Source organism: Bacillus rossius, chromosome 13, assembly GCF_032445375.1.
Source record: "Bacillus rossius redtenbacheri isolate Brsri chromosome 13, Brsri_v3, whole genome shotgun sequence".
Lineage (NCBI taxonomy): Eukaryota > Metazoa > Arthropoda > Insecta > Phasmatodea > Bacillidae > Bacillus > Bacillus rossius.
Window position 1 is genome coordinate 20,451,712 of NC_086340.1, and position 19,218 is coordinate 20,470,929.

The 19,218-nt window shown below is 38.6% G+C and overlaps 1 protein-coding gene across 4 annotated transcripts in view; it reads left to right on the plus strand.

Annotated features, from left to right (window-relative positions):
- Positions 1–19,218, plus strand: part of LOC134538321 (neurexin 1) — a 449,323-nt gene that overhangs the window by 300,712 nt on the left and 129,393 nt on the right. For all 4 annotated transcript variants that reach the window (XM_063379534.1, XM_063379535.1, XM_063379537.1 and 1 more), the window contains one exon: positions 10,235–10,342. In XM_063379534.1, coding sequence (XP_063235604.1) covers positions 10,235–10,342 — 108 coding nt within the window. The remainder of the gene's footprint in view (positions 1–10,234; positions 10,343–19,218) is intronic.

Below are 19,218 nucleotides of genomic sequence, written 5' to 3' on the forward strand. Positions count from 1 at the left end.
CCAATGAGAAACCCTCACCAAGAGTAGTGTCAAATTAGAGAATAACCAGTGAAGACGTTTCACAAGTCACCAGCCAATGAACGAGTGACATTTGCTCGAGTGCGCAGATGAGACTGTGGAGTCTATCCTGGAGGTCATTGAACCCACTAATGTTACCAGTCCTTAGTTATTTGCTACGAAGTCTTCTGCGAACCATACGAAATGATCACTGATTTAAATTGAGGTCATAACAATTGTTTCTCAAAAAACTGTTAAGGGGAAAATGTTAAGTGTTATGTACATAAAATTTTAAAATTTCTTCTGTATGACTTAATGAAGTTATAAAAATATTGTTCGGCTGGTGAATTCCTTAAACTCTGACAGTTTTTACACCACAAAAAAACTACATCGTAAAATTAAATTTTCATGATTTTGGTGTAAATGCGGGTACAAGGCAACTTAAATCCACCAGACCGGTGTAGAATGCAATTTTTCTTTCCTTTCCTGGGCAAACTAAAAATAAAATTCTGTAGTTCTTTTCTATTTAAGAGTTATGGACGTAAACTTCTACGGTGCCTTTATTCCTGCGTCGAGACGGTGCCCTTAATTTTTTGTGCCCGGCAATCCCGGAGGCATCTTCAAGATTGGGAATCAACTGCTGATTGCTGCCTAGTTACTGATTCTCAGTCCTGAAGATGCATCCTGCAACGCAGAGCAAAACTTCGGTTCAGTATACAACTGCGTCGTGGCTCAGTTTTGAAAAGCAAGATAGTTTATACAAAATTGGCTTCGTAATTCTGCAGTATTCTTAAATAATTGATACGCTTATTATACTTGAGGTTATATTTGCTAGTAGATGATTTAATTCATTAGTAAAGTAGACTCTAAGCACTTGCAAATTTTGTTTACTTTAGTCATTGGTAAGGTCACGATTTTATGGTTTTATTTTTAGGCTAAATTCGTTTTTAAAACAGGAGATTTCAGTGTTAGTGTATATATTTGTATGGCCTCTTTTCATTTATAAGTATAGCATATTATTAAACAAATACGACACTTAAATTTTTCATAATACTTAATTCACCAAAACAGTTTATTGTGATTGATACACAATGCTCTTTTACGGTATAATAATTCGAAATAAGCATTTATAACTACTTGTAGCGATAAAAATTAATCTGCAAGTAGCTGTGTATTTGGAAAATGTACCAATGCCGTAATGAAAAAATGAGTTACTAATTACAGTTAAAAGATAAACAATAAAGAAATTCAATATATTATTTTGTACAAAAATTTGTTACAGCCTTCGTGCGTTTAATATATTAAAATAAATATTTTTTTCTGACTTCAGTTCAATTTTCTATTAAAAAGGCTGATTATTCTGTGGTTTCAGTTGTATTTTGGTGTTTTATGGTGAATTAACTTGAATTTTGGCGTTATAAGTAGAGACCGGAAAAATTCGCGGGTTCAATGACCTCCAGGATAGACTCCAATATCCTTTACACACTCGGGCAAATGCCAACTGTTCATTGGCTCCTGACTTGTGAGTCGTCACGACTGGGTGGCCTGCGATTCGACACTTCTATGAGTGAGGGTCTCTAATTGGCCCTCACTCCTCCATATTAACAGTGAACCAATGACAAAAGCAGTACTAAGGTATAATTATTTGAATTTTAGCATAACACGAAATGAACCCGCGAATTTTTCAGGTCTCTAGTTATATGGTGTATTGACATTCCTTTCGGTGTTATTTTGGTTTTATCGCAACTCACCATATAATCTTGTCCCTAGTAGTTGGATTTCAGTTCTCGTAACAATTTATGGACAACTCTTGGCCAGAAATAAACAAGGAGAATAAGTGTTGAGCAAAACATACCAACTCGGCCAACCAGCACACAATATTAAAGTTTGTACGTATAAGTTATTTTGTTTCAGGGTTCAGATTCAGTTTTTTCAGGGTTTTGAGAAACTTAATTTTTATTGATCAACTGAAAATAGTTTGAAAACGAAGGCTACATACAAACGGTTATTCAAAACTGTATACCACATGATTTCAGTACCTACATGCTGCGTGTGACATAAAAAAATTTGATTGTTCATAAAAAAAGTTAAATATAAACTTATTTAGAAAAAAGTAGCGCGTGTAACTCAGTACACGAGAGAGAAGTGAAACTTCGACTCGTAAGTATATCGTAAGGTCTATTTGACCAAGTACCTATTCTCTGTCCTTTTCGCGTCAGAAGCATATCACAACAATGTTTCAGAAAACTTGCATCAAAAATCGGCCTTGAAATTTTACTCCCATCGCGCCCAAAGAAGTTTCACTTCCAGAACTACTTTATAACTATGAAATATGATTATATTATGAATTAACGTGAAATAGTGTGAAAAAAATTACACTAAATATTAGATAAAATTTCATTTATGATACTACCACCTTTAATAAGAGTCCCTCCTTAAATGAGTCCTCCAGATGTCGATAGTTTTACATATTATTACTAGGGAAACCTGTATTTCGCGAATACATTTCGTGTCAAGGTATTTCACAAAATACTGTATCTTTTATCCTGTGGTTATTGGCTGAGGTCGGTGAGAGGTGTCGTCCCGCTCTTGACGGGGCCAATGAGAATGTGGTCACCGTACTGCTGCACCCTCACAATTTGCCATGACTCTTAGAAAAAGCTACAGTGTTTTGTGAAATACCTTGACATGAAATGAAGTCGCGAAATACAGGTGTCCCTAATTATTGCACAGAGGCTTAAGGTGACTCGACCTCTCAATATTAGTGCAATACGCATCTCTTGGCTACCGACTCAATGCCGAGGTGTTGGGTTTGAACTCGCGACCTTGTTTTTTTTTATATAAGCCAACCATAACTCCCACCTTCACGTCAATTCCTTTTTGATACGAATTTCCGACAGGAATATGAATGTTTTTAATCTCGGGTTGGGCATCACTTCGGCTGAGGATTCGACACCGCTTAAAATTCGCAAACCATGAAAGTTACAGATTTGAGGTAAATATATCTTAGTAAAACATACTTTTCTCGTAGTCTTTAAGTATGACTCACCCGGTTAACATTTGCGGTGATGACGTAATGAGCGTTTGGTGGGGAGCGTGGAACTGAAGTCAGCGAGTTCTGTCACTCCGAGAGTTAAAGGCCGATTTGGGTGATTTAAAATTTAAGTTACTCTGAGTGAGCATTGAGGGGTGCTAGTTGAGTGGACTAACTATAAAGGTACTTACTTTAGTTTTATAGCCATTAATCGCAAAAATGCCTAAGCGAAAACAGGTTATGAGGAGAAAAGAAAGAAAACAAGCGAAATCCCCCCTAGAAGAAGCAATTAAAATTGCAGAGAAGTGTCGTAGGTATGGAATGAGACAAAGAGTAGCCGAGAGAAATGAGCCAGTGAGGCTCGTAATTGGCGCTCGAGCGAGCCTCAGCCGTCCGCCTCGCGAGAAGCGACGGGGAATGCAGGGAATGGTCTGGTAATGGACGTGTATGTGCTCTCCGATGATCCTGATGCTGATGTGGAGCCAGTGGAGCCAGTGGTCGTGAACCATGGGCCGAGTTCGTCGCTGTTTTGTGTCGCAATTCTTCTGGCGTGGACGCCCGACCGTCAAGTAAGACGTCCATCGGATTCACGTCAAAGAAATTAAGCAACGTCGATTTTGGTAAATTATTTTATTTATTTCATACACAACATTCTCGTTGAGCGCGAAACAAACCCCTGCCGGCTGTAGTCCAAAATACAGCCTACCAAAAAACTTTTTGACATATTTAATTGATTTTGAAAAATTGGTGACAAGATTTAGACGACACTAGTTCACGCCCATGCCTAGCCTGGGACTCGAACCCGAAACCCCTCGCGTCGAAAATCAGACGGGCATCTGACTGCGCTATGGAGGTCGACTTCGGGGATGGTCACGCGAGGCGTAAAACCACCTGCATTCACTGGAAAATGGCGTGCGAAGACATCGTTTCGCTCCTGAAGCAGCGAACATTGGCGTGCAGTAGTTTATCACGCTCAGACTAACTTGCATCAGCATTTTCAGCGCTTCGTGTTAACTGTACGTCGCGGTCATCGATGGATAATGGCCGTGCTAAAAACCAGTAGTGCTGGCTTCAGTAAAGAAAAATAATGATGGGACTTAAAGTGTGTCAGCTTGTTAGCTTTGGTGTGCGGGTGAGATGAGAGAATAATTTCAGTTCATCTTCATTTGCAAGCGTGGTCTATACAATTCTGCGACATTGCTGTCCGCATCTCATTTGGTGGGACTGGTTGATTTCGGGGCGACTTTCATCGTTTCCCGCCAGATGCCAGCCAGCCTAAACTAAGTTAAGAAAATGGAAAGTTAGTTGCACGCCTGTAAATTTAAATAAATAAGCATTAAAATATGTTTTAATTCGGTAAATTTTATTAAATTAGTACTTTTGCCGCGAGCTGGTGTATCGGGCCTGCACTCAGGAGTGGATAGAGCTTCAGGTTGACGGAAGTCGGTTATAGAAATTATCCAGTCCTTCATCGCGAGGCCCTAGCCTCAACTTCTGCGCATTCGTAGGCTACGGAGTGTGCGAGGCTACGGAGTGTGCGGTAATGTACTGTCGCGAGCTGATGCATCTGTGCTCAGATCCGCGGTGTATACACATATACTCCTCGGGCGCGCTTCCCCTTCTTCCTTGAATCGCCCAGAAGGTTCGAGTTACTCCTACTTCGACGGAGACGAAAGGAGGGATGGTAGTCACGTGAGTGGTCACCCTTACCCCTCCACTGCTTCATCCAAGGCGCGCGAAACCAGCGGCGCTAACTTGCCTGGAATGTTGGCCAACCGCAGCACACGGGTGTTCGAGGGGAAGTATAACTATTCAGGGATACAAGTCCAACCCAGGGGTAAAAAAATCAAATTGTAGGCAGTGACTCGCAACCTCAACAATTTTTTTAAAGCATTTTTTTTTTTCGCTTTTATTGGAGCCGTTTCATTATTTTGTTCAAAATTTCGGTCTGCGAATCGAATGATTCGCTAGTCGACGTAGCTGCTCCAGCAGAGAATTCTAGCGGCGGGTATGGAAACTACGTGTGATTCGCTTCCATAAATGTAGCTGAAAACACAATTTGCCGTATATCTATTCACGCCTGGTATTATTTTTAAAAATTCTACGTTAAATTTCGAGTCCGGGTTTCGCATTATAGGTGCATTTTCAACATTAGAATTCATGAATTTCCTCGTTACCGAGGTTTGATATAATCACTGCGAGTATTGAAAGACTTTCTCATATTTAGTTTTATTTTATTATTAATTTTATGTTTTAAAATGTTACCTGTTACTTAAAAATATAAAGAAAAGATATGCGTGCACGTGACACAACATAAATATCATTTTAAGTATCGATGAGACCTTGTGATTGGTAAACAATAGACACATCGCACCAATGAGGTAGTAAAACGAAGTTATTTTATATATGTCCTAAGCCTATAACAGAACAGTTAACTATCGCACTTTTTTGTTACTAAACTTGCGAACAGTTTCTATCGCGACTGTAACTTTAATTCTATCTTTCGTGACAGATATTTTATTGATAGAAACTTATTACGGTCAGTCACTCATTTACAATAGTGTCTCGATTGTCAGAGTTAATGTGGCAACCTTGGATAAGAAAAATCTCGGATAACACGGATGTAATTCGATAATTGTGGTTTTCAGCTGGCCGAGTTGTATAATTTTTCAGGATGACCTTGTTTTCCAGATATTCTTCAGTGGAAATTCCTGAACCATTGAGGTTAATTTTATTAAGGATTTCGATTACGGCTAGACCATTGTATAGGTACTCGAACAAATGTTTCAACAGTTTTTGTCGGGAATGGTGCTTTAGCTAGATCGACTCGGATAAAATGATACCTCAGTAAACCGAAGCTTAGTGGATCGAGACACTGCTGTTATAAAAATTAGTAATTGTTGGCATGTAAGTGCGTATAACTTAGTGAAAACTTCTTTATTTTTGATGACAAACCAATAAATTATTTTTTTCTTCTTCTGTTTGTTGGCTTGTGAATGGATAATTCTTTTTGTTGAGGGTTTTTTTTAATTTTCTCAGAGTCCTTCGAGTTAAACTGTGGACCAATCAACTGGATGTGATCGAGTTCGGATTTACGACCTATCGCGGAATGAATCCGCGTATATTTTTTTTTTTTTATCTTCCCAGGTCTCTGTCTGTAGTTAGTGTGAAGAGTTCGGACGTGCGATTGGATGCGCTGTCAGCGAGTTGCGTTCGCCTCGAGTTGGTTCGGATGCGCGGTCGAATGGGGCACCGCCGCCCCCGTATCTGCGCGCTGCAGACGGTCGGTGCGGACGATGCGATAGCGAAGCCATTCTCTCGCCCAGCTAGTTGGGTGGAGGGGGTGGGATGCGTTGTAGTGAGTCTGGAATGAGATAAGGGAACAGGAGAAAAAAGGGGGGGGAGGTTTAGCGCGGGCGAGTGGTCGCTTGGACGACCGGCTCTTCCGATTGCGTCGATGTGGTTGTGGCGTGTGGCGGGGGTGTTTGTTCCACGGACTCGTGACACGGGGGGGAAGGGCATGCGTGTCGCCGCTGCGGAAATGTACCCCCACTCGCCTCCCCCCCCCCCTCCTGCATCGGAAACAGGTGTGCGCCAATGCGCTTCCCAGAAGAGCTTCGAAGCGAAAGGTGCTGGTCTCTGACGCATTTCCTGATGACGGCGCGTTTAGTTACGTCCTGTGCGCCGAGGGAGTAGGTACTCGAAATTTTATCCACAAAGGAAAAAAAAATTGATCGTCTGTAAAGTCGGTTTACGGACGATAGTTTAACGTGACAACGTCATAACAAAACATTGATGAAATGATTGCATAATTTTATGAATTAAATTGAATTATCACTATTTTGTATGGATACAAAGAGGGAGTGAAATGAAATCTACATTTTAATTGATAAATTTACTTTTATTTGCACATTAATTCAAATATGTTTATTACTTTAACGAACTATAACTTTTATACATGTTTGCTATTTAACTTCTTCCAATCTGTGTTATTCTGTTAAGGATAGGACGATGATAGGAAAAGTAGGAAACGAATGGGAGTGTTTCAAGTTTAATGTGCCTCGAAAAAGTCAAATCGATGGTTGTTCCAATCGAGTGGAAGAGAGATAGATGCGGCGCAAGCGTACAATGAGCGTAACGGGACACAGCGTAACGGGACAATGTGCGTTACGGGACACTTTTTCGTGCGTGCAGCCGGCGTTCATCGATTTATTAAACGTTTTCACGTCAAAAAAAATGCATTGAAATAAGTTTTTTTTAATGATGGAGACCTTTATAATTACGAGAATAAGGCTGGTGTAAACTATACGTTTCTGCCGCTGCTGCAACTGAATCTTCCACAGCGGTTATTATTTTTCTGGCTGTTCTTTCAACCGCCTTTTTTTTAGAGTGCTCAATGCAGGTATCTCAAGAATGCACTTAGTAAATTTATCAAAACTGAACATGTAAACTATTTATCTAGAATAAAAAGCCGAGTAGAAACCGACAACCACTCTGGTTCAACTGCATAGTGTGACACCGGCCATGTATATCCCTACTAATATTATTTAAAGCGAAAGTGTCTTTGTTTGTTTGTCCTTTCAAGCAGCAACGTATCAACGGATCGACATAATTGTGACATAGACTACATATAATTAGGAAATTCCATTCCTAAGGAGTGAAAAAGGGGTAAATTCAGTTTTGTAATAGAAAATCATAGGAGGTAGGTAATAGACACACAAACAGTGAGTTTGTGTCATTTCTCTATGTTCGCCACACGGTCATATAGTAAGGTCTAACAACTTCCTGGCGAAACCCATCATCCGCTTAGTGAAGCTCGCGGCTGCTAGCGAACTAAAGGCGCTAATAGCAGTTTAGTTTAGAACTTTGTTAATAGATGGTGTTGCCTTGAATTTGTAAAGCACTATCTTTTGGTGCGTCCGTCACGTCTTGCCTAGTGTGCTACATGCCTTCCCCCAAAATGAAGCTGAATATTGGCGTTCCAATTTTTGCTGATGCCTTGGCTGATGCGTTGCGTTGATGTATCTTTTTCAATTGCATGTCCTACAGACTTTAAACTCCGTAGTGATGTTCCTTATATTATTATGTTTATAGCCCGCGCAACGCCGGGTGCTTCAGCTAGTGTGTGTGTGTGTTTATATGGCAACCGGTTTTCTGTGATGTAGTATGACTGGCCTAGCTCAGCAGTAGAACAATATATTTTTTTTCTCACTTGAAAAATGATACCAACGGACAGTAAATATATTTTACCATATCGCTCTTTAATAACAATAACTTTTAATTTTTTAATTTTAGCATTTATTATAGCTGGACTCGTTGAACCTTTTTTTTTCTAACTTACGCGTAACAGTTAAATGCAATAAACAAACTTGTTTTGTTTAACTCCTAGGAGAATATATATTTTGTTTTTATTTCTCACTACAGTTTCAAGTATAAACAACATGATAGTGTAAGAAAATGTTCTCTATTAAATAAAATAAAAAACAAATAGTAAAGTTATAATTTCATTATAAATAACAATAGACAACTTGCTAGATTTTAAAGCTACCTTAAAAATGTTATAATGTAATCTGGAGTGAGCAGGTTATTTGTTTGAGAGGTTTTTTTTTGTAGCTGAGTAAATGTCGAGAAGTAAACAACTACTGCAAAAGCTGTGTTCCCCTCCCTTGAACAGGCGCTGAATGCGCCACTGCGCTCGTGGTATATGTTTCTTTGGGCTGAGCTGCGTAATTAAGGCCCCCGCCTACCCGGGCACACACCAGTAGCGTAGCAAGGATTTGTGTATGGGGGGGGGGGGGTTAAGAAGCATGGTTCCCCCCCCCCTATTAAACCGAGGGGTCTCCCCCAGAAAAATTTGGATTTTAAGGTGTAAAATAGTGCTATCTGAGCAGTTTGAGTGATGAAGTAAGAAATAAATTAAAGATATTTTAATCAATTCAAGTGCCTTGTCCACGTCCACTCAAAATCATAAATCATGCTCGAAGCTCGACAATACAAAAAAAAAAAAAGGAATAATAATGGTTGGGTTTCGGCAGAACTGGCCTATTCCTTGAAACAATTAGCTTTAGCTTGAAGAATTACCCAGTCACCACCTGCTTATAATTACCACGCTGGTTAAATACAGTATGTAGGTGTAAGATATTTGAAAACTTGGGACCCGTCACGGCGTCACAAACTTATAACTTCTGCTCGTGACAGGGGTAGGGGAAGGGAAGGAGAATCGGTAGGGCTCGCTTACTCTTCCCCTCCAGTGCAGTGGCCGGTGATAGCAGTAAGACACCCAGGCTTTTAGCTAACCTGCTTTCAGATAAGAAAAAAAATGGTGACTAAGGGGGGGGGGGGGTTATAAACCCTAACCCCCCCCCCCCTGGCTCCGCCCCAGGCACACACGCGGTGCGCAGAACTTTGGAAGAAAACACGCGCTGTGAAAACTGCTCGAGAGATCCGAGTGGGGTCTGCTTACGAAAAGCATTTGTGAACACGCTGAGGGTGGTCCGTTTCCTAACTGTATTTTAATAGAGCTAAACGAGGCGGAAACAAGTATTTTCAGAATAATTTTTGACGTGACAACGTCTAATAAATCGATGAACGACGGCTGCACGCACGAAAAAGGATGACTCCTTGTCTCGTTACGCACATTGTCCCGTTACGCTCATTGTACGCTTGCGCCGCATCTATCTCTCTTCCACTCGATTGGAACAACCGTCGATTTGACTTTTTTCGAGACACATTAAACTTGAAACACTCCCATTCGTTTCCTACTTTTCCTATCATCGTCCTATCCTTAACAGAATAACACAGATTGGAAGGAGTTAAATAGCAAACATGTATAAAAGTTATCGTTAAAATAATCTCTTCGTTACAGTAATAAACAGATCTGAATTAATGAGTGCAAATAAAATTAAATTTATCAATTAAATTGTACATTTCATTTCACTCCTTCTTTGTATCCATACAAAATAGTGATAGTTCAATAAAAATGATTAAATTTTATTCATAAAAGTATGCAATCATTTCATCAATGTTTTGTTATGACGTTGTCACGTTAAACTATCTTCCGTTAACCGACTTTACTGACAACCAATTTTTTCTTCGCGCATTAGAATTTAAAAATATCGGGTCTTAGTGAATATTTTTTAACTCGGAGTTTGTGAGATCAGCACATCGCAGAGTTGGTTAAGCGTGTTGTTTATCTGTTCCCAGGTGCTGCCGTCTCTTGGATCCACTAAAACCAGCGCCATCTCCTTCAAGATCCGCACGGTTGAACCCAACGGCCTGCTCATGTACAGCAGCGGCGCCAGCACGTCTCACGTGAGTGGCGTTTTTTTTTTCTCCCTAACCTAAGTTAAAACTAAGTGTGTAAGGGAGGGGTCTAGGTAGGGAAGACTCTAAGTGCGTCTCAGGGCAAGCCCTATACGCTCTAAACATGCGGGTTTTTAACCATGCAGAAAAGGTCACGTGCATCATGTGCTATAGCCCGTCCCACTCTTAGATTGCAGTACACGGCTTATGGCGCGCGCTGTTGCCAAATCTCTAACACATTACGAATTTCAGGAGATCAGTGTCTTTGTAATTTGGATCGAACAAGAAGCATTTTAAGAAATCATATCGTAATTTATAATATTTTATACTATTACACATATAAATTTGTAATAATGCCACTTTTATGTAAATTTCAAATAAAAACTACCTATTGTATACGAAAATTTCTTATAGTTTTCTTTTCTGTTCTAAAAATCCCATATATATATATAATTATATATATATATAATTATATATATTTATCACATTTTCATGGGCCCGATAAATGCCGTATTTTTGGACAAGTCATGTCCAAAATGATAAATAAAATACGGTAATGGCTTGGACTAGAACTCTATCTTTGCTCAACAATGAGAAGTTCACAAGCTAGCATAATCAGTTTTTGAATTTGTTGTGTTTTTTTATTTTTTATTTTTTTCTGTAATTTTATGATAACAAAGAAAACTTGTGGCGGTTTTCTCCGTGTGCTTCCGATTATTCTTGTCAATATTATGGTGGTTTTCTCCGTGTGCTCCTGAATATTCTTGTCAATATTTTGATGGTTTTCTCGTGTTCTTGCAATCATTCCTGTGGTTTCTTCAAGTGTTTCTGACTATTCTGAGAAACCGCTCTCTGCATGGATTTTTTTTGTCTAATGAGACATGTCATTTTATTTGGAGTTACATTTAATTCGATAATTTCTGCTACTAAATCAAAACTTGCAATATTTTTATAAGGTGGAATTAACACATATCATTACTCAGTCAAATTAATATTATGCCATGAGACATCTGTGGAGCACCAACATGCAAGACGAACTTCCTTTTCCTTGGAGTCTAGCGAAGCCATCCTTCTTTTGCGATCGTTAGTGAGCATCCCGCATCCCGCATAAAATAACTAAATATTATTTACCTGCAAGCAACATGTGGCGACATCTGTTGTTGAAAAGCAGAACTACATGCATAAAGTACTTTTGCAGGAGATATATTAATTCTCGCTGATGAAATATGAAAAAATTTCTATTTAAGTATTGAATCTAATTTAAAACACTCAATTGGTATCTGGTATTAGTCTCAGTAACTAATATGAATTCTGATTTGGGATCTGACGCTGTATCGAAAGAACATAGGTGTAAGTTTTGCAGTAAATATTTTATCTTGAGAAAGAATAAAAGACAACACGAGAATAATGACTGTGTTAAAAATCCACTGCGCAATATGATAAGTTGTGTACGATGTAGCAAGTCGTTTACGCGGAGAGAGAGCCTAAAAAGACATGGAAGAACTTGTAGCGCCAAGCCTGCGTACAAGCTAGAGGACAACGATGAATCTACCATCCTAAGGAAGAGTGATCTGCATTACCACAATAATTTTCTTGGCTCTTCCGATCTCGACAAAGAACTTAAATTGAAGGAGGTTGATGATTTATGGAAGAATGAAGACAATGGAAGAATCCTTAACGTGAAAAGTGAGAATATATTCCAGCCGAATTCAAGTAGATCTTTCCTACTTTGTAAAAATGATGGACTCCTAAAAAGGAAGCATGAAGACGATGAAGACGCTTCAACATCATCAACATCGAAATATTACGGAAAATTGGGTGAAGACGATTCCTTCTACGGTGATTGTTACAGTGACTCTGAGGCTGTTGACAAAGACATAGACTATGATGAAGCACCTAAAGCTGCCAAGATCGAAGAATGTGGCGGTGTCCTGAGACCGAAACGGTGGAAACGACGTGATATATTAAATAAATCTGATCAAGCTTGTGATGATCACCGTCTCAAACATGAAAGTTACCCTGAGGTTGGTGGTAAAACGGAAGACACCAGAGATCATAATATTTATAAAGGTGCAAGGAAGATGGTGGTAGAAGAGATTGATTACACATCATGGAAAGATCCAAACATATTGGTTGACCGGTTAAGACTTCTACATGGTTCGCTTTGTGCAGGAAACTATTCGTGCATCAAAGAAATATCCTTCATACTCAAGGAACTGAGGAATGCTGGCTACATACAATAATGGCTTGTTTTACTTGCATTTGTATAATGTAAAGCAATAAAATAAACAATTTAAATTATAAGAATTTAATGTTTTTATTTCTTGTATTCTGATTTCTAAGACTTAGATCTCGTAACTTGTGCTTCCTTGTTGCCTTTTTTTTTTTGTTGATGGAGCTTCCAAATGTGCTGCCTTTTCGATGATGGTGCTTCCAAATGTGCTGCCTTTTCGTTGTCGGTGCTTCCAAATGTGCTGTCTTTTCGTAGTCGGTGCTTCCAAATGTGCTGCCTTTTCGTAGTCGGTGCTTCCAAATGTGCTGCCTTTTCGATGATGGTGCTTCCAAATGTGCTGCCTTTTCGTTGTCGGTGCTTCCAAATGTGCTGCCTTTTCGTTGTCGGTGCTTCCAAATGTGCTGCCTTTTCGTAGTCGGTGCTTCCAAATGTGCTGCCTTTGCGTTGTCGGTGCTTCCAAATGTGCTGCCTTTTCGTTGTCGGTGCTGCCAAATGTGCTGTCTTTTCGTTGTCGGTGCTGCCAAATGTGCTGCCTTTTCGTTGTCGGTGCTTCCAAATGTGCTGCCTTTTCGTAGTCGGTGCTTCCAAATGTACTGCCTTTTCGTTGTCGGTGCTTCCAAATGTGCTGCCTTTTCGTTGTCGGTGCTTCCAAATGTGCTGCCTTTTCGTAGGCGGTGCTTCCAAATGTGCTGCCTTTTCGTAGTCGGTGCTTCCAAATGTGCTGCCTTTGCGTTGTCGGTGCTTCCAAATGTGCTGCCTTTTCGTTGTCGGTGCTTCCAAATGTGCTGCCTTTTCGTAGGCGGTGCTTCCAAATGTGCTGCCTTTTCGAAGTCGGTGCTTCCAAATGTGCTGCCTTTGCGTTGTCGGTGCTTCCAAATGTGCTGCCTTTTCGTTGTCGGTGCTGCCAAATGTGCTGCCTTTTCGTTGTCGGTGCTGCCAAATGTGCTGCCTTTAAGTAGTCGGTGCTTCCAAATGTGCTGCCTTTTCGTAGTCGGTGCTTCCAATTTTTTTTTCCTTTTTTGAAGGTGCTTCCAAGTGTGCTTCCTTTTTTTGATGGTGCTTCCAATTTTTTTTTCCTTTTTTGAAGGTGCTTCCAAGTGTGCTTCCTTTTTTTTTTGATGGTGCTTCTATTTTTTTAATGTTGTTTTGACTCTAGTATTTTAGTAAAATGTTCTTGGTTTGACTAGCGTATTATTCCATACGGTGCATGTATATAAGCGAGTCCTAGACAGCAGGACGCTCAGTTTTGTTACTGACGTCGACGGTGTACGGATCACCTAGTTTGTTTCTTCTGGTGCATAAGACGTGTAATTGCTTGTTCTTGAGACTTCGATGGCATCTTTGCCGACTTTAACGTCGTACTCGATGGAGGATGTACCATCGACTACGGGAACCATGACGTCGGCGCCGACGATGTTGGAGCAGATCCCGTTGGCAACGCCTCTGACAACACTGGAGGAGACTTCGATATGTGCTGTTCCACCATTAGCTGAAGTTTCATCAGCATTGAATACTTCAATTAATGAAGAGCGTACTTCGCATCAGTGCAAATACTGTGGTGTATCATTTACTATCACCTCAAATGCTCGCAGACATGAAAGAAGCGGTTGTTCTTATAATGTTCAAAGAATACAATTTCAGTGCAATAAGTGCAATAAACTAATTTCACGTCTCGATAGCTTACATCGTCATTATAAAAAATGCTCCGAGACGTATAATGAACATGGTTATTGATTTGACTCATGTGTTGTACCGGCTAATGAGACTATATAAGTGATATGAACTTCAGTCCGTCTCTGGCTGCGGTGATGACCGGATCGGATAGACATTTAAAGTCATGTAAAAGGCTTAGTCCGTACAATAAGAAGACTGTTTGAATCGAGGAATCCAAAAGGCTTTAGTAATTTGTCAGTGTTTTTTTTTGTACTTGTAGTAGTGTATTGAATTTATGTAATAAAATTTTTTTAAAATAACTTGTGGTGTTTTTATTTTCTCAAACCTAACACTTTTTTAGTATTTTTTAAATTAAAGTTGTTTTGTATCGTCCAGGGATTGAACCAAGGACCTAAGTCGATCCAATCAATCATTATATGGATTACAAATTTATTTAATGATTTTTGAACTTTTTCCCGAATCTCTAGCATTACAATTACGAATTTCCAATATGGTGGTCTTGTTGTCTGATAGGATGATGGTAGTAGATGATTTAAAGTCTCTTTACGAATGTTGAACATGGTTTATTGAAATTATTATTTTTTACATAAAATTAAACATTATTGCATCGATCGGGTATCGAACCGAGGACAGGAATCGATCGAATCAATATGTAAGTTAATGAGTGATTTATTTAATGAATTTTGGAACTTTTCCCGAATTTCTAGCTAAATAATTACACGATTCCAAGATGGCGGCCAAATTTCAAGATGGTGGGTGTCACAGTACTAAATGATTACTGCACTCTAGCGGATAAGAACTAAACTAACATGGCGTCAGTGCACTCTCGCCGACGAAAACAAGATGGTGGTCTCCAGCAACGAAGACAAGATGGCGGACATGATGTCATACTAGGTGACGATATATATGCTTTGAAAAAAAGTGGTGGGAGTCAGTCTGCCAAAAGTCACCACGGGGAGAAGGATCGGTCGCCATTTTTATTTTTTTGCCCTCACCGGGTTCAAACCGAGGGCTCCGAGCTCCGTGTCGTAAAAGTAATTTTTTTATTAATATTTTATTAAATTTTTATTAAGTGAATTTTTTTATAAATTTTAAAAAAAATTTCGTTTAAATCGGATAATAAATAAAAAAGTTAAAGATGGCGGCCGTAACGGAAATTGTAACGGTGACGTCATCATTCAAAATGGCTGTCATGACATCCTAATTTTCAAGGTCATGACCTCTGCGGCTTAGAGCGGCTAGCTCTTAGGAGTTTTAAGCCGCTTTTAGGAATTTGGGTTCTTTCTAGGACAAAACGACTTTTGAGGATTTTCGAAATCCTGATTTTTAAATTGTGGAATTTTTTGAGAATTTTTGGCGGAATTTTTTTCACATAAATGTAAATTTTGACGAATTTTGTAAAATTTTGGGCAATTTTTGCCCAATTTTGGCGGATTTTGAGGGTCAAAGGTCAAGGTCAAACTTGTCCCGTTACGCTGTGTCCCGTTACACTCATACAAGATGGCCGCCGTGACGTCACAATCCAAGATGGCGGACCGTCTCCTCGCTCCTCGCGCCTGACGCCTGTCCCAGCTTGCCCTATTATATACTACTCTTTTACGGGAGTGGAAAATAATGTAAAGTGTTGCATTCTGTAAAACATTATATAAGAATATGTGCAAGACTATGGCATCTGAGTTGTGATAGTATTGCACTGGTTTTTGAGTTACGATAGTCTTGTACTCAGGGTGCGACGTGTCTCTAGCAGCGGTTCCCAATCGGTGGGTCGCGACCCACTATCCTAAAACTATCAGAAAAACCATCGAATAAACCATCATAAAAGATAAGATAAATATGAAAAAAATATAATTGTCTGCAAACACATATCTATTGTTAAATAAATAACTGTTTTGCTAAAAAAAAAAAAAAAAAAAGTGCTTATATTTTGTCAACTATTTTCAAATAAGAACACACATTGTTTATCAATAATCAATCGGTCTCTTAAAAAAACATATATATATATGCAATATTTTACGGTAAATTATATATACGTAAAGAAGGGATACGATACAAATAAGGTTTTTTTTTTTTACTCCATCGTGGACCAATAGACCGTGGAGGTGTACCTATAAGAAAAGGTGGGTCGCCAGCTGAAAAATTTGGGAATCACTGGTCTAGAGGCGTGCTTGATTGGGGGGGGGGGGGGGAGAGAGAGAGAGAGGGAAACGGGAGTGTGGCCTGACTGGGTCATATTAATGTGAAAATACATATACATGCATTATAAACAACAAGAGATGGGAAGGGGGGAAAGGGGGGTATTGTAGCCTGGCTGGATCATTTTAATGTGGAAGGACGAATTCATGCATACAAACAAAAAAAGGAGAGAGGAAGCAAGAGTGAGAGAGCATGGCCTGACATGGTCTTTTTTTGTGTGGAAGGGCTTTCTCTACATACGTTAAAATAAATAAAAGGAGGTTGAAGAAGGAGGTAGTCTAACTGGATATTTTTTATGTGGATTCAACATCGATTCTAAAGTTGTATGGGTCGAAAAAAAAAAATTAACTTTTCTTTTCGAGGTGCTATAGCTCTGAGAAGTTGCCTTCTATAATGAAGAAAATTAACATATAGATTTTCAAAACCTGTTGACAAGCATCAAACTAAAAATTTATAAACATTTGCGAAATTTCTATAGATTTTTCAATATAATATTGTAGAATATTGGTCGTACAATTATTTTTATAGGCAAAGCTTTTTTTCGTGGTAAAAATGTTTGTGAAGTGATTAGCCTAATGAAACTTGTAAAGTAGTTTGTAAAACCCCCTTTATTTTAACGCTTTGCGCGACAAGGAAACATTCGAATATTAAATACATTTTAATTTATTTAACTTCTATTGCATCTTAAAATAAGAATAACAAACTATATCATGTCGATCGTTGAATTTTCAGTAATTGTAAGTAATATAACTACATCTGGTTCACCCTACAGTGAACATTTGTGGGTGCCGTTCTTGCGATCTACTTTCGGTATTCTTCCGCCACACGCCTGAATAGCATTGTCATTAGCCTCGTAACCTGTGTGATTGCGTTAAGCAGGACAACCCTGTTGGGCATAGAAAAATGTTGCTGCCACCTTAATTCTCATTCTAATGCGAATGAAAGAAAACCATTTGCAGCAGACACTAGTTTGAAAAAGAGCTACTTTTGTTTTTATCCTGATAACCTTCTTGAGAGTATAAATGGATTTTTTTTTTTTTAAGTGTTTATTTCAAAAGTTTTCATATAAGATTAAAAGTCCTGCAGGAAGATAACTTACCGTAGGCTACATATTTCAACACTTAAACCGTTAGTGCACAGTTTTGACCTGAGGAAATGTATAGTATTTTTATATGTTATCAATCTGCCAAATATTATTTATGCTTAGATTCTGCATAACTGACTCTGCAAGTGGTCCTTAACCTCATACCAAAAAAAAAATTTTATGTCACCAGTCATACATTTATTACTTGTAATTTTGGGTCACTGTTTTATGTATAGTGCAAATGCAGCCTGTGTATTAGCTTTTTAGAGTACATTAGGCGTTATAATACTCCCTTTTGGCAGTAAAGAAAACTGTCAAAATAATTCCCTCAGATATTAAAGATAACTGTCAAAATAATGTTACACATTATTTAAATCAGAAGGTGCTTTTTTTTTTCAGTTCAGACAGTATACAGCTATTTTTAATGCTGGATCCTATCTGTTCGTGTAAATTTTTATTCGTTTATACATGTTGCAATATTTTTAAAACGAACAATAGCAGTTGGTTTAAAAATTTATTTTCCAAGAATTTAAAACTAAAGGAGATTTTTATTTTATGATTGGAATTAGTTATTTCTTGAGAGAAAAAATATATATTTTTGTAATCTTATCTCTTTTTTGATAAGAAAAAGAATTTTTTTTGGGTCCAAACTGTTTTATGGAACAACAATTTTATATTTTTTAATATTGAAATTTTTATTTCTTTAAGGCACAGGTCACACAATGAGAGATTTCGAAAAACCAAGATTTATTGCCAATTATTTCAGATGCAGTCTTAACCAAGAATGAGATCAATAGAACTTCAGTGACTTCGCTGGGTAAACTGTTTGAAGCAGGCAGTAGCTAATAACGTCAGGCATTCCATGAAACCACACAAACACATACACACACATAATAATTACAGGGGTATTTTTGTAACTTCTCAGTACCGCCGACCACTAGCGGTTGTGGTGGTAGATAGTTGGGTCTACTATCGATTCTAAAAGGGTTTGGTAGAAGTGGCTGTGCGTCGTTGTTTTTTTTTTTTTTTTAATAATTTAATTTCCGACCACCGTTTTCCCGACAATCTCCACGGAAAACGCTGTTGTATTGTTGGTGCTTCCTTCTCCTTCGCAGCAACGGCTGTAGAATTGCTTGATACATTATTCGTATTCTGTGAACGGCCATTGCATTGTTCATGCCTCCTAACGAATTTTTTTGAAATCGTTAAATGTGCCAGGATTGTCGTCGCACTTCAAAACTGAAGGTTGGCTCTCCGATCATTTTGCTACGGAATCTGAATTCACCGAAATTTTGTAATGACAAAAGTCTCCGTATTAAACATCTGCAGAATACGTCATTCAAGCGAGCATGATGACCGGGACGAAAAAAAAAAGGGTGGAACGTTATTTATACCGCGAATACCTTAACTTTCAACCAAAAATTCCCTTAATTTTTTAACAATCGCAACGAATTTGAAGTTTGACTCACAGTTTAAAAATTAACAAACTATTAACCACCCACTTTAAAACTAAGATCATAATATATTCTTACCCAGAAAACGACTGGTATTGCACCTAGGGGTTGAAGGCCCTTAGAGAATTATTGAATCCAGTAATTCTTCCAGTTATCTGAACTCTAATGGTTTTTTGTTTCATAAGTTGATTTTAAGAATATGATTTAGTTTGTTTTTTAAGGCACGGCTGTGGTGTACTCACGCGAA